The sequence below is a fragment of the Cyprinus carpio genome, chromosome A22 (assembly GCF_018340385.1).
Source record: "Cyprinus carpio isolate SPL01 chromosome A22, ASM1834038v1, whole genome shotgun sequence".
Classification (NCBI taxonomy): Eukaryota; Metazoa; Chordata; class Actinopteri; order Cypriniformes; family Cyprinidae; genus Cyprinus; species Cyprinus carpio.
This window is the reverse complement of record NC_056593.1, coordinates 1,666,037-1,690,328: the sequence shown is the minus strand read 5'-3', so window position 1 is coordinate 1,690,328 and position 24,292 is coordinate 1,666,037. Positions and strand designations below refer to the sequence as shown.

The 24,292-nt window shown below is 38.7% G+C and overlaps 1 protein-coding gene across 1 annotated transcript in view; it reads left to right on the top strand.

The window, feature by feature from the left end:
• Nucleotides 1–24,292, top strand: part of LOC109080143 (receptor-type tyrosine-protein phosphatase S-like) — a 135,579-nt gene that overhangs the window by 109,028 nt on the left and 2,259 nt on the right. The window contains exons 17-30 of the mRNA XM_042712281.1: nucleotides 1,011–1,128; nucleotides 4,333–4,926; nucleotides 5,863–5,957; nucleotides 6,071–6,324; nucleotides 6,689–6,776; nucleotides 7,182–7,409; nucleotides 7,497–7,657; nucleotides 9,304–9,318; nucleotides 9,779–9,894; nucleotides 13,427–13,474; nucleotides 18,076–18,173; nucleotides 20,287–20,410; nucleotides 22,583–22,758; nucleotides 24,120–24,239. Coding sequence (XP_042568215.1) covers nucleotides 1,011–1,128; nucleotides 4,333–4,926; nucleotides 5,863–5,957; nucleotides 6,071–6,324; nucleotides 6,689–6,776; nucleotides 7,182–7,409; nucleotides 7,497–7,657; nucleotides 9,304–9,318; nucleotides 9,779–9,894; nucleotides 13,427–13,474; nucleotides 18,076–18,173; nucleotides 20,287–20,410; nucleotides 22,583–22,758; nucleotides 24,120–24,239 — 2,235 coding nt within the window. The remainder of the gene's footprint in view (nucleotides 1–1,010; nucleotides 1,129–4,332; nucleotides 4,927–5,862; nucleotides 5,958–6,070; nucleotides 6,325–6,688; nucleotides 6,777–7,181; nucleotides 7,410–7,496; nucleotides 7,658–9,303; nucleotides 9,319–9,778; nucleotides 9,895–13,426; nucleotides 13,475–18,075; nucleotides 18,174–20,286; nucleotides 20,411–22,582; nucleotides 22,759–24,119; nucleotides 24,240–24,292) is intronic.

Genomic DNA, 24,292 nt, shown 5'->3' with positions numbered 1-24,292 from the left:
GAGAAATTCATTATTCTGACGGTCTGTTTGCTCAGATTCTCTGTTGAATTAATTCACAGACATGTGTCGTAGATGAGCAGGAATTGTAATCTATAACCTGGTCATGCTGGATGACACGCTAAATGTCAATAATAATGATCCACACTGCTGTAGAAATTAGGAGCACTTCTGAATATATGTATGTATATGTATATATGATGTGTGTGTGTGTGTGTGTGTGTGTAGTGTAGTGTATGTAGAAAGAGAAAGAATTATATATTATTTATTAATATTTATGTGTATAAAATGTGATAAAAAACATATTTAGAATGTTTTATTATATATAAAAATAAATCTGTTTTATTTTTATTTTAATGTAATAACAAATGACATTTTAGACATACAATAATTACACTATTTAATGTAACAATTGTTTAATCTGATTATTCATGCAATATTTAAATTGTGTAAAGTGTGTATATATATCTATTAATTTTAAATTAATTTTAAATGTATTTATAAAATTCATTTTTAACACACACACACATAATTTTATATATATATTTTTGAATGCATAAAATATATTTCTATACATTTATAGAAATAAAATATAATTAATACATTTTCCTATTTTTACGTGTGTATTCCAGTTATTAATGTTATTATTAAATTGTGTATTAATTGTAAGTATCCATAAAAAATTTTTAGCTTTAAATTTTTCTACTCAGATTTATAAATAAATCAAATATGTGAGTGTGTGTGTGTGTGTGTGTGTGTGTGTGTATATATATATATATATATATATAATTTAATAATACTAGTTAATATCAGTCACACATTCTGTATTAATACAACAAGTTGCTATGTAAATATACTTTTTAAAAAGACAGCAGAGTACAGATTGCAGGCCGTGACATTGAAAAGAGGGGAAACTGACGCCGTGCATGTGCAGGTGACATGTAGTAAAGTCTTTAAAAAATCCAGTTCCCTAACATAGTGCTAACTTCCCTCTTCATGTCCATTAACCACAGGAGATGGTCATCGGGGGCCTGCAGCCTGACACCACGTACTCCATCACCGTGGCAGCCTACACCACCAAAGGAGACGGAGCCCGCAGCAAACCCAAGCTGGTGGTGACTAAAGGAGCAGGTCGGTAATAATAACGTTATCATTAGCTGAGCTCCAGAGCACCGCAGGCCAGGTGTTATGAGCTACTGGAGCAAAATGAACCTTAAGGGACTTCAATCGAATAAGAAAAAACAAACTTGGCCTATGTAGTGTGTCTGGAGTACATAAAAGCTATAAGGGAATGTGTAGCTGGGATTGTACATTAGCGGTTTGGGTCAGAATGATGGTTTGTGAATACTATGCTAGTGCATTTTGGACACTAGCATTATTCTAATACCATGGTATTCTTATAAGTACTCTTTCTCTGTGCACATGCAGATGAACGTGTTTTGGTTGTTGGGTTGCTTCTCATTGTTTTTATGTGTCTGACGCCATGAGCTTTTTCTTTTATGATGCCTTGTCAAGTTAAAAATAGCTATAAATAGTGCAAATCCTGCCTGAATCTACAGGGTTTCACCAGACAATCCACAAACTAGTCAGTTTTAAAAATATGTGTTGTTTTGTACATCCCTAGTGTAAGAACTGTGAGGATTTGACTGCATGTTGGATACTACCATCATGGTAATAACATGGTATTCTTTGATACCTAATAAATATTGGCTACCCAGTCAGTTTTGCACTTAGCGCCCAAACTCCAGACGCTGAGGAGACAGGTGTGCAGGTGTCAAGTGTGACAGTGGCGCCACATATGCATGTCATTCTCAACGCCTGTTTCTCTCCCTTTCACTCACACAGTGATGTGGTGCAGTCAAAGGAAGGATCTCCCTTCACTTCCCCCCTCCGAAAGTGTGGCGAAACGCTTACAGCAGACAAAAGAAATAAATAAATAAACAAGGGCAGACACAGCCCTACTTAAAGAAGCGGCATCGCGCTCTTTCATGTGCCAGAACAGAAGGGAAGCTTGACCAATGGGGCTCAGAGGAGCCACTCTGGGGCACTTTCATGCCTCATTTCTGCTACATAATACTGTCAGACAACTTAAGCCCCTGCCTTATTGTATTGATAAGGGCCGACCTGCCCCTTTCAAACCCGAAGCAAGGCTGCTTGTCATCTGAGAAAGCTGGCTGTCCACGAGCTGCCATTCTGTATGTCAGAGATACACTTCAGACCAGAGGCTCAGCAGCGTGAAGCCCGTCAGTCAGGCTGTACAGTCACGCCGAGATGGCATTCCCGTTGCAAGCGGTAAAATAATGTGTACTAGAGTGAGCATTGGTAATTTTATTGGTTGAAATGGAACTAAAAATAAAAAAATGTAAACTTATATGTAAAAATTACATCTTGGCTATTTGACAACGCAACATTTCTCATTTTCACTATAGTACTAAAATAGCTAAATAGAAAGGAATAAAAAATTAATAAAAGTTTAAGTACGTGTCAGCCGTATTGACAAACATTATTAATGTTGCGTTCAAAGAGTCCCGTTATCGGTTTTCTGCGCCTTGATCTCCGAGCAGATGTCCTTGTATCGATCTAATTGATGCTGCCTGTTGTCCAGGAGGAACGATACGAGAATGATTGATTCTGTTCTCGTTTCAGAGCCGATGGACTGATTGATGTGTGCACTGTCAAACCCTTCGCTAATACACCTTATCATTTGCTATTCCACATGCATTAAATGCAAACTGCCACGTTTTTAAGGTTGAGCGTCGGTAGGCCAGATTCTGATCAAGTACGATCCTTCATTTTTTTAATTTCCTCCTGTCTCCCTTCATCCGTGTTGGAGATGAGCAGATTGCATGCTAATGCAGGGGCTGGAGGTGTTCTTCACAAGTGTCCACTTGGACGGCCGCCACGGCTCGAGGAACAGAGAGTCTGGATGACTCACAATCCTTCCGGCACTGTGGTTGTTCTCTTCAATTAATTGGTCCACTTAGGGCCACTTGCTCCAGTCCTGATTGTGGAGAGTGAAGCTACTCGTTTTGGTCTCTGGAGCTTCTTGTCTAATACTGTCTGATGCCAGGATACTGTGGCATGGAGTTGAAATTTCTGTAGATTGCAGTTTTTGGATTATAGGATTACAAACTGGCATTATGGTGTTCATAAATTGATTTATATATATATATGTATAAAATGTCATGAATAGGTGATATAATTATAATTTTTTTTAAATTATGACCTTGATTGTTAATTTTGCCTGATGCTTGTTTGCCCTTTGCCATGGTAAAATCACAGTAAAACATGGTCGTTCGTGGAATGTTGCTTTGATTAATTTCTTGTGTATTGTAGAAAACCTAAAGACTGGTAATTACATTGACCTTTTAGTCATCCTGTGCTGAGGACATTTAGTTGGACGGTTATATTTAGACATATTTGGTTGGTTTTGCCCTTGTCTTTTGTATATTTGATATCAGTTCGGCCCAGAATGCAGTGCTGCAGTTTTCTCAGGGCTAAGTCATGTCAGCTGGCAGTCGTGCTTTATACGCTTAATATAACTCACTGTAAGTCCTGTCGCCAGGTTAATTGCATGTTAGCTGAAGGTTATTTTATTTTGTTCCTCTTTTTCGTAGAGGCGTCTCCTCCACTGGAGATGAGAAGGACAGAGAGAGAGGGATGTAGGGAAGGGGGGAGAGCATGAGTGTGAAAAGCAATCCTATCTTAATCAGTGGCTGTGGGTCAACAGTGACCGTTAATGCAAGGCCTAATGAGAAACGTGCCTGTGGTCCTGTGGAGAGGATTGTGTGTCGTCCAGTGGAGTGGACTGGAGTGCTGCTGGCGAGGGGAAGCGGGCCACAATCACGGCATCTCTGACCCTCATTGTCCTCTCGCTGCGGCAGATTGCTCCGTTTCCCTGTCACCTTCATCAGCACTTCTTTGTTTTGTTTTTTTCAGGAGTGATTTGTCCTCCTGTCTGTTCTCATGCTCTCCTTCTCTATCATATGGCTGTTAACCCACAATCTGTCATCCAGTGATCTGTTTAGCAACCATCTAGTCACTTAAAAATGAATAGCTTTTTCAGGACAGGTTGTTCAGACTCGTAGTCTTTCTGGGTAACATTGGAGTATGTGGTGTTAGTGCCTTTATGATCGTTTTTACAAAATGAACATGGTTATATAAAGGTACTTTACAGGAACTGAGTTTGTAATAAATCCCTTTAAAGTTATTTTAGATGGCTTTTCTTTAGTAGGGAGTACAAGGTTGAAAATACACCTAGTTACGCTAGAACAGACTTAAATGAGATGCAGCTCATTTGAAGTGAATGTAATGTTCCTCTTTCTCTCTCTACAGTGCCAGGGCCTCCCTTTCTCTCCGTCAATCAAAACTCAGAGACTACTGCATTAGTACGCTGGCAACCCCCTGAATTCGTCGCTCCAGGTCTCGAGGTGCAGGGCTATCGGCTACAGTTCGGCCGAAAGGACGTGAGCCCCCTGGCCACGCTGGAGTTCAGCCCTCAGGAGCTGGAATATTCCATTAGCAATATCCACCGAGGGGCAACATACATCTTCAAAGTGTCCGCCAAGTCCAGATCAGGATTTGGCGAAGAGGCTACCCAAGACCTAAAAGTCCCAGAAGAGGTTCCTCGAGGGTATCCTCAAATAATTGAAGGGTCTAACATTACCTGCTGCTCGCTCCAATTTGCCTGGTTGCCTCCGGTACTGGCAGAGCGCAATGGCGCTATAACAGAATACACAGTGGCTTACCAGGAAGCCGGAACGGCCGGTGGACCCAAAGAACTGCGTCTGCCAGCAAGCGAGAACAGCTACACCCTCAACAGCCTGAGGCCCAACGCAGTGTACGATGTGAAAATTCGAGCACACACCAGTGTAGGTCCAGGGCCCTACAGCCCACCGATCCAGTATCGAACAGTGGCCTATGAAGCAGGTACGGGTTGCTCATTTCCCCGCCTCAAGGGACAAACCTCTACAATGCAAGCACCTACACCTGATTATATAAAGTTCTCTGGGAGCCACATACCTCACTAACACCCTCCCCCACAACAAGGTAAAATAAGTCAGTAAGTTGAAGTCAGTCAGTTTTGAAAGGGGAGGAGCATCAGTTTTTGCGAGGTAAGTGCCAATTGGTCAGACACGCCCAGCACATTCACTCATACAATCACAAAATTCCCCTAGTAGTCCAAGGTAGGCGAGAACCACGTCAAGGAGATCCCAGATCTGAAGTCGGATCAGGCACATTTGTTTACTTTGTTTGGGTTTTCTTTTGATTTTTTTTAGGGTTTTTTTGTTGTTGTTTTGTTTTGTTTAACAGTTCCTCTTTCTGTACTCACCTTTCCCCCTGCTCCCACACTGGGATGGTTTGCAGCATGGCGTCCCATGATGCACTGCTAACAAGTGTGGGCATGACAACTGTGTTTGGGGTTTGTCCTCGTTCCTGTCGGGCTTTCTGCCACGGCAGTGCCTATCCAAATTCGAGAGCACGCAACAGTGGGTTACTCAAACATAATGTGGGTTCAGCAATTCTGGAATCGTTCAGGGGGGATTATGGGAACTGCTTGCCAAATGTTCTTGTTGGGGCGGCACTGCCGGGCCAGGGCAGGCAGAGTACTGTGCGATCCTGTGGTCCTGTGTTCACCAGTCCAGTCTAGCGTGCTGTTTGTCCCAACTGAGCGCCTCCCCCCTCCCCTTCACAGCTAACTCCACACACCGCTCACTCAGAGGGAACAAAGCCCCTCTCCTTTGGGGGAAAACTGGTCGCAAGCATCGAACACTCTGTCAGCCTTCTTTCCCTGCAGTCTTGTTGTGCTTTTTCCATTTCTGAAGTGTCTTTCTCAATTTGTTTCCTCCATTCACCTCTGGACAGATGTTCCTAAGAACTTCACCGTGAAGCTGGTCACCAAAACTACGGTACTGCTGACCTGGAAGTTTTTCGATAGCCGCTTCCCATACCGCTGTATGGTAAGCAAGCTAATGAATCCTGTTTTGTTCATTAAATATCAACCTTATTGCCAGGATCTGACTTAATTCATGATGTTATTATAAACAATTTATCAATGCACATTGGTCTACAGATTGAGTACAACCGGCAAAAGGTTGACATTGATGCTAGGATGACCAAAGCTCTCATCACCAACTTGCGACCCAACAGCACCTACGAGTTCAGAATCACCTGCCAGGAAAGCAGCGATGGTGGACCCAAACACAAGCTCATCGCACGAACAGCACCACCTATTCTGGTCCGAAAGCCAGAGTTTGACCTGAAAAGAGAGCCAGACAGTACGCTGACCATTGTCTTCCCACCGCTGGAATCCAAAGAGTTGATAAAGTAAGGAAAACCAAACACGGTTGTAAGCTATAAACGCATTCTACACAAGCATGCGAATGCAGACACAAGCAAAATTGGAAATGTGGGGGTCCTTTAAAAATGTCGATGTTGGAGCCATGACAAAAAAACTCAGAAACTTGTTTGCTGTAGTGCCCCTTGTGGCCATACTTAGAATGCAGTACATACTTGCTTGAAACATCTGCATTCGAATACTTGTGTAGGGAATTTTTTATGTTTTGTTGGATGTTCCAATTTTATGCTCTGACAGATACAGCACAGAAAATATATTTAAATTTGGTGGATAGGCAGTTATTTAACTAGCGATTTTTGTAATGGTTGTATGCACCATCTTGACCTCTTGCAGGACAGTCTATGTTGTGGTGGTTCCTCTGAAGAAGGGAAGAGGTCCGATCCGACACATCAAGAGCCCAGATGAACTGGACCTAGAAGAGGTGAACATAGCTTCTTTTCTCAAGTCTTTGTCCTTGTGTCGCACACACAGTGGAGCCAAAGCCATGGAAAGTGTTCTCGCAGAAGCATTGTGGGAACTTTCCCAAGGGGTTTGTCAGGGAGATGGGACAATTACACAGCTCTTATCCTTACCCGCTGGCAAACTGCCATGCTTGGCCACTTGACCTTGAGCTGTAGATGGCAAATGGGTGCCTGTATTCTGTTTAAGTGTTATTTGACTTGGTGATTGTTTGAGTAAATAACCCATTTTGTTTAGCACCACTGTATAAGCTGCTAATTGTTTGATAGTTTGAAAGTTTTGGTTGTGTTCCCAGAAGAATCAAACAGAATATGCTGTGTTTTAGATGTTGATTTCAGTTCTTCTCAAGCAGTCTTTTCTCCCACAGCTGTTGGGCGACAGAAGACTCGGTCAACGTCATGCTCGAACCACACGTCAGCTCAAGCAGGTGGACGGGACGCGGCCCTACATCACTGCCAGCTTCAAGCCCTCATCCATGCCGCCGTCCTTCACCTTGGGCAACCAGATGGTGTACAGCGGCTTTGAAAACAGGGCTCTGGACCCCGGGCAGGAATACGTGTTCTTTATCCTCGCCGAGCTCAACACCACTGGAGGGGTGAGTGAAATTTGAGGAAAAGCCTTTTTATATTCGGGTTTTAAGACTCGTGCAAAGATAGCTATAACCTTTTTTGCTTTTGTGCAGAAATCGTTTGCGTCCAGTCCCTACACGGATCCAGTCACGGCTCCTGACGTTGACCCTCAGCCCATAGAGACGGGAGGGGATGGACTCATCTGGGTGGTGGGGCCCGTTCTCGCTGTGGTCTTCATAATCTGTATTGTGATCGCGATTCTCCTCTACAAGAAGTGAGTGGACTTTTGACATGCTTATAAATATAAACTTTTTAGATTGTACCATTTACACTACCACTCAAAATGAGAACTAATTTAAGCTTCTCATTATATTTAATGCTTGAAATTTGTAGATGAATAGAACTTGTGCCTACATATAGATGTATTCACAAAAATTTTATATTATATTATATTATATTATATTATATTATATTATATTATATTATATTATATTATATAAATGTCTTTGTAATTTTAATTAAAAACAACCTAAATCTGTATTATATGTATTGTTTTATTAAAAAAAAGTTATAAATTGTTAAAATTAAAATAAATAATATAATACATTTCTATATTGATAAGATTTGTAAAGACATTTATAATTATAATTTAAATATTAATATGATATAATTTAGTAATACATTTCAGTTTCAGTTACAATAAATGTAAATCTAATAAAATTGAAAGCAAATGTAATAAAATAGTATGGATTTTTATTATTAATTAATATATATTATATATATATCTATATATATATATATCTATATATATATATATATATATATATATATATATATATCCTAAATTATAAATTATAATTATAAATGTCTTTACAAAAACATTTTAATTAAAAATAATATAAATATATAATACTGTATTGTTATATTGTTTTATGAAATTGTTTTATTAATAGTTATAAATGTTAATGTACATTTATTCAAATTGATCAATAATAGAATTAATTACTATATTAATTAAAATATTTTGTAAAAACATTTATAATGTGTATATTAATATAATCTATTTATAAATTTAAGTTTCTGAACCAATAAATGTAAATCTAATACAATTGAAAGTAAGTATAAAAAAAATACTATAGTCAGTTTTTATTCATTAAAAAGTTTTATAAAGACATTTACAATTATCATATTTTTATTAATATAATTTAATTAAAAATGTAAGTTTTGGTCACAATAAATTCAATAGAAAATACATAAAAGACTATTTCCTATTATTATTCATTGAAATATTTTGTAAGGACATTTATAAATATAATTAATATATTATCATAATATAATTGAATTATACATTTCAGTTGCTATCACAAATTTCAGCTCTTCATATAAAGAGAAGTTAGTGCAGAAAGGTAAAGAAATGCTAAAAGAAGGAATTGAAGCTTATTTTAGCCCTCAGCATTGGTATAGTTTGGAGATGTTTAAAGAGGATCTGAGAAGAGCAATCAGTTCGATCATATCAAAAATGAATGAGGTGATGGCTAATAGCTATTAGCTTCAGAACGCAGCCAAAGCAGACCGCTTTGACTTTTAGCATGCAATCGTGCTGCAACTCAAAGGGAAGCTATTCCTCATTAGTGCCTCAAGAGCCAGGTTAAAAGTGGACGACTCCTGGCTAGTATTTCCTCCCTCGGCAGGACCTTGAGTTTGACCTCTGGTGTCTGGAGATCGTATAGCCCCCCGGTGGGCAAAAACACACATCTTTTACAGGTCTGTCCAAATGCAGATGAGCTAATCTGGCTCCGCTAGCCTGCCCTGTGAATTTAAATGCACTCTATTGATTTTTTTCCCTCTCCTCTCCCTTGTTCTCTTGTTGTGTTTTCTCCCTTTTATATATTTATTTCACTTCAATGCTTTCTTTGGAAGCAGCAAGCCTGACAGGTAAGGCTTAGCTGTACTTTATTGCTGTTTTCAAGGGGGCAAAAGAAAACATCCTGCCTCAGCATAACAACTTTTAATTAGATGGCAGAGAAAAACAGTGCAATGAAATGGCGGGTTCAACCAATGTGCCCCTCGGCTGTGGTGTTTGTGGACATAGCTTTGTTAGTGCTAGCATCTAGCTTCCTCGATTTTAGACTCTAAACAGTGTTTTCTGCACTGATAAATTAGATTCTTGCATGTATTAATTGTATTTATTTATTTTTAAGTTTAAGTGTGTGGCACTAATTGAATCAGTCAAATTGATTGATGAATCATTCTATATCAGGAGTCATTGATTTGACTCATGAACTGAATCGATCAGGAAACACTGGGTGGTTATTTTGTGCACTTGTGGTTTGGTTTACTTGTCTCGTTTGTTAGATTTCATTTGGTCCCTGCATTTTTCTTTCCTTTTCTAAAGCAGCAAACGTAAAGAGTCAGAGCCACGGACGAAATGTCATCTGAACAACGCTGATATCACCCCTCACCATCCCACAGACCCGGTGGAGATGAGACGAATCAACTTCCAAACCCCAGGTATATCCACGTGAACAGCCTTGATCACTTTAAACATGAACTTTTCTCTGGTTCATCTCTCGAAACCTGTCAAGGCCATGTCATATTTATTTTTAGGTCATATTTCACCTCAAAATCAAATGGAAAAAAAAAAGTATATTTTGCCTAAAGAAAATAGAGCTTTTTTTATTTTAACATTATTTTTTTTATCATCCTTCAGATTCTCCTTTCAGACATGCACTTTGAAGTGCTCAAGAGTGACATAAATTGTCAATTAACTGTCAGTTTCAGGCGTGCCTGCTGTTATTTCTAATTAGTGTCTTTACTGATGCAGTTTATTAGTTAATAAATGCATACAGCCTGTCAATCATCTTTATTTTATATTTGGTTCATGGTTTTGAACGTCCAAACAAAATTGAACGTCCAAGCTGTTTCAGAGAGGGTTTTGCCATTGCCATCCTCTTCTCTTTCAAAAGCAGACAATCTTTTGTTTTTTACAAAATCCTTCAGTTCAAAGACTTCATTTTTTGAGCGGTAAACCTAGGCTTTTAATATTTACATAGATTTGGGAGATAGAAAAGCCAGACAATGTAAATTGCAAATGCTGTTTGGGATATATATATATATATATATATATATATATTTTCTTATATATATATTATATATATATAAAAACCTCCAGTGCACCAATGTAGAAATTTTTAATTGCTAACGAATAATTATGTTAATAATTGTTTAAATATTATTTTTAAATTATTTTATATTTAATATTTTTAAGTCAATTATTTTACTTTTTTAACTTTCGACTATCGCTATGAATTATATTAATGTTAAATATTATTATTTATTTTTGTTGATACAGTTAACCAATAATAATTTTTTTTCTAATTAAATATTTATATATAACTAATAAATGCAAATAACCGATAATTATGTCTATGCTGTTTTTTTATGTATTTATTTATTTATTTATTTATATTGGCTGTATAAGTCACCAATATATTATGCATTCCTATTTACAATCCTAATTAAAATATTAATTCTGAATTATAATGCTAATCATAATTACAGATAACCAATAAATACTGAAAACAGAGACTGAACGTCCAAGCAGCTTCCGAAATGTTTTTGCCGTCGCCGTCTTCGTCTCGTTCTAAAGCAGACAATCTTTTGTCTCAATCAAATCCTCCAGTTCAAAGAGTGTCTTCATTTTCTCCAGCTTTGCACGCTAAACCTAGCCTGACATTTCTCTGTGGCTCCTTGAAGTGGCGCAGAGTGAATTTGTCGAAGTCGTCTCTCTCCTGTCCGCTCTCCCTATCAAACAGCTCTCGTTTCAAAGGCGGTAATCTCACCGCGGCCACCCAAGGAGGTCATAACGCAGGTGGAGAATGGTGGAGAATGCAAGAAAGCCACTATCGCCACCTCATTTCCCATAATCACCTGTCCATTGTGGGGCATCTTGTCCAGCAGCCGCCTAATAACACATCTGAAATGAGCACGCCGCACTTTCATCTTATTTCTCGCCTCTTTCGTCCGCTTCAACACTATAAAGAGACTCGCCTCGTTAAAGCCATCCTCGTTGGACTTTATTAATCGAGGAGCGTTCAATTTGCGACGCGACATTGTTCTTTTTAAGCGCAGGGTGTCATTATCTCTTTGCTTGGTGAATTTTCATTTAAGTGGACATTTTAGCCCAATTAACTGGGACGGGGAAACATTTGCGACAGTTCCATTAGCTAATAGGGGCCATTGTTCAAAGCAGCACACTTGAGTTCACATGGATGACTGGCACATATGGCGCACAACTTATCCTAATGAGACAAGACGCTGACATTCGGTTTGTTTCGAAAACACGTGTAGGGTCAGGTTCTGCTCAATCCTTCTGTGTCCTCTTCAGTATGTTTGTATTGGTATTATGAATCATTTCAGAAAACAAACATATTTATTAGCAAACTGTTTAATGCGACACGTTCAAAAACACTCATGGTTTTTCCAGGCCTGTGATTAATTGTGTCTGTAAACAGAAGATTTGTATTCCTTGCCCCCATCCTATTCAGTCATTATTTTAGGCTGCTGTCTAAAATCTTGCCACAATTCACTGTTTATTTTTTTTTCTTTATTGATTTCTTCATTCTGTTTTACCCAGAAATAAATCATGTAATGGAAGAATAATTGCTTTTATATTGACTTTTACGATTTACATAGATTTGAGCGATTTAAGAGTCAATGTTTTAAAATCATATGCCTTTTGGGTGTGTGTTAGCAATGCATTTATGCATCTAATTTTAAATTGATAACTGATAATTGTTCATAATTATTTTAATATTAGTTTTTAATTATTTTGTTAATTTTTACAAAAAAATCTGTTATTTTAATTAATGACTGGCATATTGATTTGTATTAAATTTTAAAAATATTATTTATCTTTGACCGATAATCATGCATTTTTTATTCATTCTATTGGCTGTGTATGGTCACCAATATACTATGCATTCCTATTTATATTTATAAAACGTACAATTATACACAACCGATAAATACAAATAACCGATAATTATCTCTATGCTGTTTTATTTATTTAGATAAATAATTTGTATTAATTTCTATTGGCTGTGTATGGTCACCAATATACTATGCATTCCTATTTATATGTATAAAGCTTACAATTATACACAACCGATAAATACAAATAACCGATAATTATCTCTGCCGTTTTATTTATTTAATTTTATTAATTTCTATTGGCTGTACATGGTCACCAATATATTATGTATACCTATTTATAATGCTAATTATAATATTAATCTTTAATTATAATGCTAGTAATAATTTCAAATAACCGAAAAATTAAGATAAATGCCAACGTAAAGCATTAAAAGTATATTGTGACTTTTGTTCTAAAAGCACTTCTAATTCTATTGCTTATTCAGCCCTGACCCACTCGCTAGCATGTTAATCTGGGCATCTGCATAGGTGTTGTGTGCCGAAAGTCATCACAGATGGTTCAGACCTCAACAACAGAAGCTAAAGACACTCCTCATGCGTTCACGCTTCAGACAGCTGGACCAAACGTTGACCGCTAAACACTGACCGTATGTCTTTTTACCGCTCGATTGACGCCACCATCTGATATTTTGAGGATTTATTCTTTAAAAACCTCGAGTTTGATGTGAATATTTACGGTATAAACGGTATCTCCAGCGGTTCACGAATGTCTAATGAACATCACCGGCTGTGATGTTGGAAGAAGGACAGCTGATTGAGTGTCCTACTTTCAGCGTCATGACCCTCGTGAGGATTACCACCTTCATTCAAAGCAGGGGTGGTCTGTTCTCCTGCCTGGTTAAAAATGCACAATATAGTCTGAAAAATTTATTGGAGGGATAAAATGCATAAAGGAGAAGTTCTATTTTCTGCTTATTAATTTCCTTGCATTTATCTTGTTTTAACATTTCTTTCAGTCCATTTCAAGATTTTATTCTCAATTAATGATCAGTACATTCAAAGAGGGATGCTTTTATTTTATCTTTTTGCTGTTTGCTGTTTTTCACAGATTCGGGTCTAAGCAGTCCTGTCAGTGAAGCCGGTTTTGACTATGAAAGTTAGTGCTCACATCTCGCGCCGAGTTTTGGTGTTTTCAAATCTTTTTTTAATGCGTCTGCCCCACATCAGGAATAATGGGTTGTGTTTTCCGACTACATTTGCATATTACCCCCCACCCCCCCACCCCACAAACTGCCGGAGCTGTGCTAATTCTCACTACCGTAACCCTGGAAAAGTTAAAAGGAGTCATAATTCAAACGAAATGAAATGAATGAAAAGACAATTTCATTAGCAATTGCTTTTCCTATATGAGGTGCATAATTTAGGATAAAATCAAGTATATAATCCTATTTATCTTTTTTTTTTTTTGCTTATAAGACATCATGTTAGCCAACATCATGTTTTGTTTTTACATATAACCTGTCCATATTTAAACTTAAATTGAAATAAAAAGGTTTTATAATTCTAATTATAATTAATGAATATCTCAACATTTCAATAAAGAAATAATTGTTCATATAGTTTTAAAATGTTTATATTTAATATTAAACATTTTAAAAATATACTGTAAATATAAATAACATTTCTACTGATAACACAATGATTTATATCTCTATTATGTTTCCTAGTCCTATAATCAATATCATAATAATATCTTAGTATTTTAATATTAATATCATGTAAATTAAATCAATAAACAATTATTATGTTAATATTGTTTTAATATTATATTATAATTAATCATTATTAATGTTAATGTTTATTAATGTTTTTTTTTTTGATAACAAATATTATTTATATTAATGATTAATATCATTTATTTTTGTGGATACAGGTAACTAATAATTTTCTCTATCTCTATTTTTATTTATATCGCTTTATTATTAATCCCTATTTATGTTGCTAATTATAATATTAATTATATTAATATATATAATAACTGTATACACAAAAGACATTACAAAGTGTGACTGCAGTTTTCCTAGACATTTGTTCTACATTATGCATCTGTGGGAAGTTAAAATGCAAATGCGGTTTACTGTTTCATCTTAATTATGACAGCTTTTAACTTTCATTCGTAACACGGCTTTTGATTTTGATTTCTTTTCTTTATACTTCTGCTTGTTGATTGCTTCGTTCTCACCGGCTGTTGGCTGCACACTATTAATCCACAGTAAAAGCAGCTGATCATGTAGAGACAGCTCTGCTGTATGATTTTCACATAAGTCTCCACACATTCCAGCATCCTGTCCGTTCAGACCCCCATTCCTCTCTCCACCGATGGGGTCGTTCTGCAGGTGGAGATAACGAGCTGAATTACCCCTCTGCAAACAATAGTCCGACATTTGATACATCCCTCCTGCCCCCCAGCGAGACAGAGGAACGAGAAACACGACTCCCTTTTTTTGTCTTTTTTATAGGGAAATATACTGAGTGCTTTTTCTTTTATATGTAAATGAACTATCGCATAAAATCGTTTCGCGAACAGCGGCCGCGGATATCAAAAGGGTTTGTCATTTGCATCACCTGTCAAGCGCAAATAAGAGACTGAAAATATGTAATTAGACAGTTTGCATCTCTCGTGCTCGCTGATCTTGGGCTTGATTGCATGGGATAAAAAGACTCTGCGGTGGAGAGGGAGACACACAGAAATCCTGGCAGAGAGAGCAGACAGGAAATGAACAGCAACAGGAGTTTGTCCTTGATTGAGTTTATATCCTATTGGACATAGGACTTTCTAATGTCTTTCGCATAAATACCTGAAACCCAATATAGTTAATTATAAAAACTGATGAGGTCATGCACATAAAGCCACATTTGTAACGTGTATTTAGTACTTTCATCTGCCACAAAAAGTTAACATCTTGGATAATCTTCATTTGGAGGCTTTTTACGGTGTGCAGTTATTTAACAAAGTTTACTGTGAGAGTTTTAATAACCAAAAACCTTGTCATCTGCAGAGGTTAAAGCATTTTTTGCACCCCGATCGGATTAAATGTAATTGTTTCTTACATCTTGCAGAGAGAAAATTCCTAAGAACAAACGAATAACAGCTTATTTATGAAATGGAAAGATGGGACACGAGTAATGGTTGTTGACACAGAGTTGAGGAATGCATTGACACTGAAAAGTGCTAATCTTCAGAGTTTGTTGGGTTTGATTGGCTCTAGATGGCCTTTCTCATTGCATTATGAAGGCTGTTAGTGTTTAGCATTCAGGTTTGATCTCAGGTTGTTTGCCTCAAAGTTGCCCTTCACATCTTCTTCGAGGGTGCTTTGGCATATATTACCTTGGTTCACATTAAGAGTGAAAAACTGAGTCCAGACTATCTCTAAGAGCCTGGCCAGGCTGATGAGAATAACATTTGTGTGGTTGAGGGAAAACCGTTATTAGCATAGTTTGATTGGCTTTGTTTTGCATGGAAGTCTGAAAACTAACAGCTAGAACTTTTTCGAGGCATCTTGAGTGGCATTCGCTTCGTTTTTTTGTCATAATGTCAAATTAGCAAGCGTCCTTTCTCAATCAAACCCAAACTATTTGCGGCACACAACATTACGAGAAGAAAAAAACTGGAAGTGAAATTGAGGATGGCTAATGTGATTATGCAGATTATTCATGCTTAATTAAATCGCAGTACTCTTCAAAGAAGACATCAACATTTATCCAGCTTTTGACCTCGCATTGAAGAAAGTCCAATGCTCTCTATAAAAACGTCCATTTAAGAAAGAGCTTGTTGACGACATGTCTGTTTTCTGCCATAATCCATTACTAATTCATAACTGGATAAACTCCACAGAGAGAGACCTAGAAAATTGTTAGTCTGAGCAAACAGCAAAACTAGTGCTTGTTTGAGAAAAGGTCTTGTAGGTTATTGGAGGTTTAGCATGGGCGACTGCTTGCGTGACATGCTTGCTTAGCTTTGGCTGAACTGAAGCACAGAACACGGCGCTTAACTTTGCACCGGAACCATTGGGTCATCTTGACCCAGGCCAGAACTCTCAAATAAACCCCCTACCTTACCCTGATTACCCCCATCATCACCCCTCCACCTCAAGAGCTTTATTTCCCATCATTGCGCAAATTAAGGATTACATAAGGAAATTATTGCATGCTCCTGCCAAAAGAAAAGCTGTTAGAAATATTAAGGCTAGAGGTTTACTCCAGGGAAAGGCAATATTGTATTTTTCTACCTCTCGCTCACTCATATTTTTCATGTTTAGTGTGGAAGCATTCCAGTTTTTTCCCCCCAGAGCAGCAAGACAAAGAAAGCAAAAACAGTAAGTCCATATTTTGGTTGCGTGCAAGGCGACATGCAAATGAGTCTGGTTATGAAGCCTAGCATAAAATACAAGACAGAAGCTTGTGTTCTTTCATACTCAAGTCTACTGCCAACAGTTCCTGAATGCCAGAACCGCCTACTTGATAGGGTTACGGTTAGGGCAGGAGTGTCCAATCTTGCTCCTGGAGGACCAATTTCTTGAAGAGTTTTGCTGTAACACACCTGCCTAGAAGTTTCTAGTGATCCTGAAGAAAAAAAACAAATAATTCAGTTTATTCAAATTTAAGATTAAAATAAGTATTTGCCACCACATAAGCATGACTACAATAAAAATAAACAGGGTAGCATAGGGTTAACCCTGCTAAGGAAAATTGATACCCTTCTCCTATTCCAGATACATAGGGTGACTAGCTTCAATCTCGTAGTGTGCTTTTGGCCTTTTGTCTCAGAAAAAAAAGTTTTCAGATTTCGCATTTGATTAAATCTATTGCGTTTCGGCTCTGCAGACATGAACATATTTCTCAAGGGCAGATCTTGGGGGTTGTTTCAATTTATTGTTCCTGTGACTCAGTTTGAAAGGAGATTTGTTTGGTTTCACGAAGGCAATCAAGCGTATTATTCCCCTTGTCTTAGCCTGCTGAGGACAAACGTATGGTTTGTCTTACCAACCAAGTATATGAAGTGTCCTCCTGCTTGTCGTTTTTATCTACAGCGGAGTGAGAAAGAAGAGATTTCATTGCTGTTAGGAACCATTTGACCCGCTATTATTTTTGTAATTGGTCTGGGGTTTTTGCAGCACCTTAGCAATCATCCTTAGTTCTTTTCCTTCATATTTTCTGTATGCATCCAGTTTTTTGTATTAGGACAATCCTGATTGGTCCAATTGATGATGTAGAGCTCTGGCCTGGTCACACTGTGTCTCTAACATCACCCACTGTTCCTCACTCCAGTCCCCACCTCATTGTCTCACATGCTTGGGTGTCTTCCCCTATTCGATCCCATTTTCTCCACCAACTTTTGGGATTTGGCTTCTATCTAGTGTTGTCAAAAGTACCAATGTCGGTACCAGTCGGTACTGAAATTCAAAAAATCTGCCGATGCCAGTATTTCTCGCTTGCATTTTGAGTGCTGTTGAATGAATTCTCAAACAGCTCTGATTGGCCACTGTGTTCAAATGCTTAACAGATATGTCTGTGATTGGCTACAGTGTTTGGGAATCCACACAACAGCGTTCAAAATGCTCGCAGGAAATGCTGGTATCGTACTGACTAGTACCGACATCTGTACTTTTTGACAACACTACTTCTAACTGTCTTTCTTGGCCCGTCTGTCTTTCTGACCTTATCTTTCTATGTCGTCTTCTCCTGATTGGTGCACAGGTATGATGAACCACCCTCCGATACCCATCTCTGAGCTAGCCGAGCACACAGAGCTACTGAAGGCCAACGACAACCTGAAGCTCTCCCAGGAGTATGAGGTACTGCATATTACACAGAAATAGCATTTTATGTTGCGAATAAGATTGTTAGCCATTTCAAAAGACGTTGCTTGTACAACAATGCCAGTGAATTGTTTTTACCGTTTGCATGGCAGTTACTCAAGTCCCATGGGGATTTGCAGTGGCGCAGATGTCTCGATTTGAAGTGCTAGGCTCGCAAACGTAGCGGCTGCTGATTAGCCTTTGCTATTGCTGAATCAGCCTTCATTTGCATAGAGCAAATGTTGTCGTCCATCTTAAATCACAGTGTGCTATGGCAGCACTGCCATCAACACCCCCGGGGCTTAATGCCATCTTAAATGGCTCCCAGCGTGAGCCAGACCTGATATCTCAGCAGGAACATGAGTTGAGTTTGAGTTGAGCCAACCCACTATCATTTTTGGTACATTGGCTTAGCATATAGCATTAGCTGCATATGCTATCCAAATGAAGAAACATCATTCATAAACAGCTAAGCCTGAGTAGTAGATTGTTGAATAGTTTGTTTCTGACCTCAGCCATATGCAAATAGGGAGTCATCAATGGCATAATCAGGATCACCTTCGATAGTTTCAGAGTTACATAAATTGATAAAACAAATTTGATCCGCTCTGGCTTCGTGAATAAGTAGGGGGTCCATAAACGCTTTGAGGTTTACAATGGAACTGCAAGGCCTTCATGAAATAATGGAAATTAAATTATAAAAATTAATTATTACATTTAAAATGTAATGAAATATATTAGTTTAATATTTTTAAATAAAATAAACATTTATATACATTTTAATGTTAATAAATTATTCAATTTAATTTTAACATTTTATTAAATGAAAAAAATTAAATATATTAGTGTAATTATTAAGATAAAAATGTCACATTAAATCACATGTTCTCTTAACTACAGATTAAAAGGAGTTTTTGCATTTATTATTTATCTTTGGAAAAGTTGAAAAAATTCCTTAAACTCAAATACATAAATCAAATACATAATTTAGGTCAACTCTAGAAAAAAAAACTGGAATGAATGTAGTTTTTGATCATTAACATGTTAGCATGCTAATAGTAGCTGTTAAATCATGTGATGTCTATGAAAAATTGGTCTAGAGAAGAGAAAAAACATTAGCGTTGGAAGCTGATTTGAAGCAGATAAATGTGTTTGGCGCAATGGGTTTTGGTCAGATATGAGGATGTGGGTTGGGATTTATGCAAAAACGTGCTGTGGAATACCAAACTTCAGATTATGTCATCATGCTTCCATACATACGTGATCCGTTAGATCACATCACAGTGTGGCATTTGGCTTGGAGGAGAACCAAACCAATCCAAGCTGTGTGCGCTGAAACCCACTGGCTGTGTTCAGGGTAGATGATAAAAGAGATGTGTTTGAGAGCACGGGCAACCTGTGGAGGATCAATGCTCTGTTATTTGTGCCTATAATCATCACAGGGTAAACAGTTACATCAATCCCCTCATTGTGGGTTATTTAGTCCCAGTTTCAGCATGCAGAGACTGTCGCCTAAATGAAAACATCCCTCAAGCTAGAAGAGCTGGGACGGAGCCATTGCCCGAGAACAGGCTCGGAATCATAATGGAATACTAAATTACCCCGACAGGGGAATAGAATGTTTATTCAGAAATTCTCATATTGGGAATGTGGCGGCATTTATCTTGCTGGCTTCAAATAATTCACCCCCTCACAGGAAAGAACAGACTCTTTTATCAGCATTTCCTTTGCTATTATTCACTGTCCACTACAAAGCTACCTGGCCGAATGCTGGTGAATATTTAAATGATAGCAGACGGCTTTTAATTACACTTTAATGTGCGGCTGTGATTGCGGCAGGACTTTTATCTTCTTGTGAATGTTTATCCGAGCTGCTCTGTGTAGTATCCTCAAATTTGCTAGTTTCCGTTAGCTTTAGTCCTCCCAGGCTCCGTGGCCTCACTCAACCCTGCTTTCTGAGTGTTGAACTCTCTTCTGTTTTTTCTGCCACCTTCTGATGTTCTAGCGGATGTAAACTCACTCTCTTCTCACATTAGCATTCATGCCAGCAATGCTGAGGGGATTGGGAAAAGCCCTGGGGGTTGCTTCACTCTGTTTTCTCTTTCCACAGTCCATCGATCCAGGTCAGCAGTTCACCTGGGATCATTCCAACCTGGAGGTCAACAAACCCAAGAACCGCTACGCCAACGTCATCGCCTACGACCACTCCCGCGTAATCCTGGCACCCATCGAAGGTTGGACAGAACTGCACACACACTGATTCTTTCAAAGAAAAGCGTTGCATCTGAAGGTTCCAGAACGACTGAACTTTCTTGTCGCCCACAGATGCATCTGGCTTCAAAAAGGCTGTTTATTTGAGAAATTTATTTCAGTGCAAGGTCCTAAAACCTTATAGTGTTTATCCGTATAAAACAAACGGCTTTCTTCCCTTCCCACACAATTATATTGTCTGCTCGTGCACATACAGGAAATAAGAGTCAGATAATTCACAAGCAGCTGAAATTGCACAGCCCTATCCCAAAGTGCCTTTGGTTGAGGTATAGAAGCTGTCAAGCTTTTGGAAGAAACAGTGGAAAATCAACAGAGATTCTGCTGTAATGTTGGTAAAAAGCCCATCTTTTTTCTATCCAGAGGCGACTGTCAATCCTCACTGCTCCTTTGTGCTGTTTATAAACCCCCCCCCCCCACAGGTACCCTCCCTCCTCGTCGCGTCACCTTGATTTTTGCCACAGTTCACCACGACCCAATTTAGGCGAGCAATAACGCAGCGTAACAGAATCATCACAAAGACAGCGCCCGTAAATGCATAAATTAATCAAGTTCGAAATTTCCATTTTACAGTGTAGTGATTTCGCCATTAGACACAGCGATGGAACAATTCGTGCAGGCAGCCATGCTCTGTTCACTTAGCTATGACTAAAGTGAAACACTCCCGCGATCGCTTTGTGAGGCGGGGAAGAGGCTTTTAATGGCATCCTTTTTTCCCCCTGATTGCTAATTTTGCCTTTTTCTCCAACCTAGAAAATGAGCACGGCCAAGTGTTTCATTCTTCGCTGTTAAAGCACGAAAACAACAATTTAGCACCGCGGGCCTGTGTTTGTGATTGAAGCTTTTGTGTTGGATAAACTGTACAATTAAATATGCCTCTCATAGGTTATTTGCCAGAGGTCTGAAGCGAGCGCAGACCCCGAGTGTAATTACAAGTGACTTGTTTGAGAGAATTAATGGCGCTTGCTCCTACTGGGGGATTTGAACAAACCCCTAACCTAAAGTGTTGAACTTTGTTGTATAATTTGTCCCTCGCCATTTGTGCTATATGTACAGGAATGACACATCAAATCAAATCAAAATGTAATTCATCAATACATTACTTTGCCACGTCCTGTAACTGGCTTGTTAAATCACCTCTATTATTATTGTTATGAGAAATACATGTTGATACGCAGACCAACACTTAAACCCTTTAAAGCCAAGATCCAGACCCGGAAGTAACTCTAAAGACTCTGAGATCCCAATTTTGAGGGCCAAGTCCATATTTATGTGGTATTGAGAGATCTCACAACCTAGACCGCAAGATCGTTACCTCTAGCAGTGGCACACAGGGGCTTTACTTCTGTTCCCACCACCTCATGGATCCTGAGCTTAGGCGGGAGAATGTTTGGCTGCTTTATGGGAGATTTACTACGGGCCCCCCAGAGCGATGGCAGAAAGAAAGCGAATAGGGGTCTGGCGTGGGTTCTGCTCACTGATTTACTCCTAGACCAGCCTAATTCCATCGTATAGCATCTGGCCCTAAATCAGCTGCAGTGGATGCTGTTGGCCGGCCCTCAGAGAGCTAGACCGGGCAGAAAAAGCTGGAAGGAAGTGAGAAAAAGCTGCGAAGGGGCTCGATGTCTTTTCTTTCATGGGGATTATTTTCTCTGATGGATATCTGTCACAAGCTCACCAAAATCCTACTACCATACATATAATTGGAATTCTCTATAAACAGTCAACTGTATATCATGTTATTGGAGCAGCAAGTTCTTCACAAGTTAAGAGACTCGCACAGCAACATCAGCCATTTTGGAATTCTCTAGAAACAGGGGTATTGAACCACATTTTTGGAGTCAGCAAGTAAATTAGTCACGTTTTCTTGCACCAAAAACAAAAAAATACTTTTTGTACAATAATACCTTTTATACTACACCTCATATTCTCACTCCATACATCTAAACTAAACAAAACAATAAATAAATCTGAACGGTCATATGTTGATGATGTACTGATATTTCGCTGCGTTTTTGTGTTATGTAGCATAGTGTCAATCAAAATCTTGCTTTTTCTAACGTGTCTCTTGAAAAGTGAACATCTCTGTCATTCTGGTTCTAACTCTTACAGTTACCAACCTACTTGCTTTGTTTCAGGTATCACAGGCAGTGACTACATCAATTCTAACTACATTGACGGCTACAGGAAGCAGAATGCATACATAGCTACACAGGGGCCATTGCCGGAGACCTTCGGAGACTTCTGGAGAATGGTGTGGGAACAACGAGCCACCACTGTGGTCATGATGACTAGACTAGAAGAGAAGTCAAGGGTGAGGCTAAACAAAAAAAAAATGGATTAATCTGGAATACTATACATAGGTGTCACAAAAAAGTGCTAATAAGAGAATATTGAATTAGCGTGTTGATCCTCTCAAGCATAAAAATGTGCAGTATATGTAAATATTCTGTAAAATGGTCAATTTTATATTAGGTAACTATTTATAGATACTTTACAGTATTAAATGAAATGCTTTGCAGTGCATTCAAGGATTGTCTTCTCCGCAAAAGACACATGCAGAATTTAAGTTTTGCTAAAAGAAGTTATCTTACATTTTGAAACAACCTTAACATCTGGAACGTGCAGGTGATATCTTAAAATCCTGGGTAGCTAGGCAGCTCACTAGGTTGTGGAAGGGAGCTAATAGTCACTAAGAAGATAATAGGCTGTCTCTTTTAGCCTTGTTATAAAGACTTAGCTTCATACTGAACAAATTAACATTATTCCAGTTGAAATGCCATTGCCGGTTGAGTGGATGAGCAAAAAGGATAGAGAAAAATGGAGAGAAATGGGACTTTCCGATAACAACTGGGAATCATCTCTCGGCTCTATCGGGTGGCAGTTCGGCCCATTTACCACAAAAAAAGAAGAGAAAGAGAAAAAGAGGAAGTTAAGAATCCCTCATCTTGAAGACTCCCTCAGCCGTGACATCTGGAAGTTCATTGAAGACGATTCCGTCACACCCTAGACTCTCAGGCTCAGCAAACTCCGTCGATATCTCAGGACACCCCCTCTCACTCTCTCTCAGCATCTTAGCGGGCGCCACATGGCGTATTAGAGCTCTGTCAGATGCGATCAGAGTGAGCCGTTCAATCTGCAGCATAAGCGCAAAGAACGCATTAAACCTGCACATTTTTGAAGCAGCGAGCTGTCACATCGCATCAGGGCACGGAGGGCAGCCTGACTGCTCACCATGCTCCGTATTGAGTGCATCTTTACAGCAGGCCAGGGGTCTGTCAATGTGCCAGGTGTCGGAGGAGGAAAGAAAAACATTATGCCTGGGTATTGATGTGACGTGGGTAGACGGGAAGGGTTTGAGATTGCAGGTGTGAACCCCCAGGACTGAGTCATTATTTGTGAATCAGAGACTGTTACGAGTCTTACTTCTCATTTTCGAGAATCCAAAGTATAATTTAGTGTCTTTGGAAAAGGCTTTAGTTAGCTCCCAGATGATTATTTGATTTGATCTTGGTGAGATTAAGTTCAATGGCACTGTAATTCCTCAGCACACTGAAATTCGGAAGGCATTTGCATAGAGATGTCTGTGTAAATCAAAGTCAATGACCTCCAAAAAAGACAGCTAAACCCACATGAAAGACATAAGGTATGTTAACGTTCCCTCACCCTCTGCAGATAAAGTGCGACCAGTACTGGCCAAGTAGAGGGACGGAGACCTATGGTATGATCCAAGTGACACTCCTGGACACCATCGAACTCGCCACTTTCTGTGTGCGCACCTTCTCTCTACACAAGGTAAGACTGTTTGTGTCCACCTACAGTAAGTGCCACCTAGCATGCAAACCAAT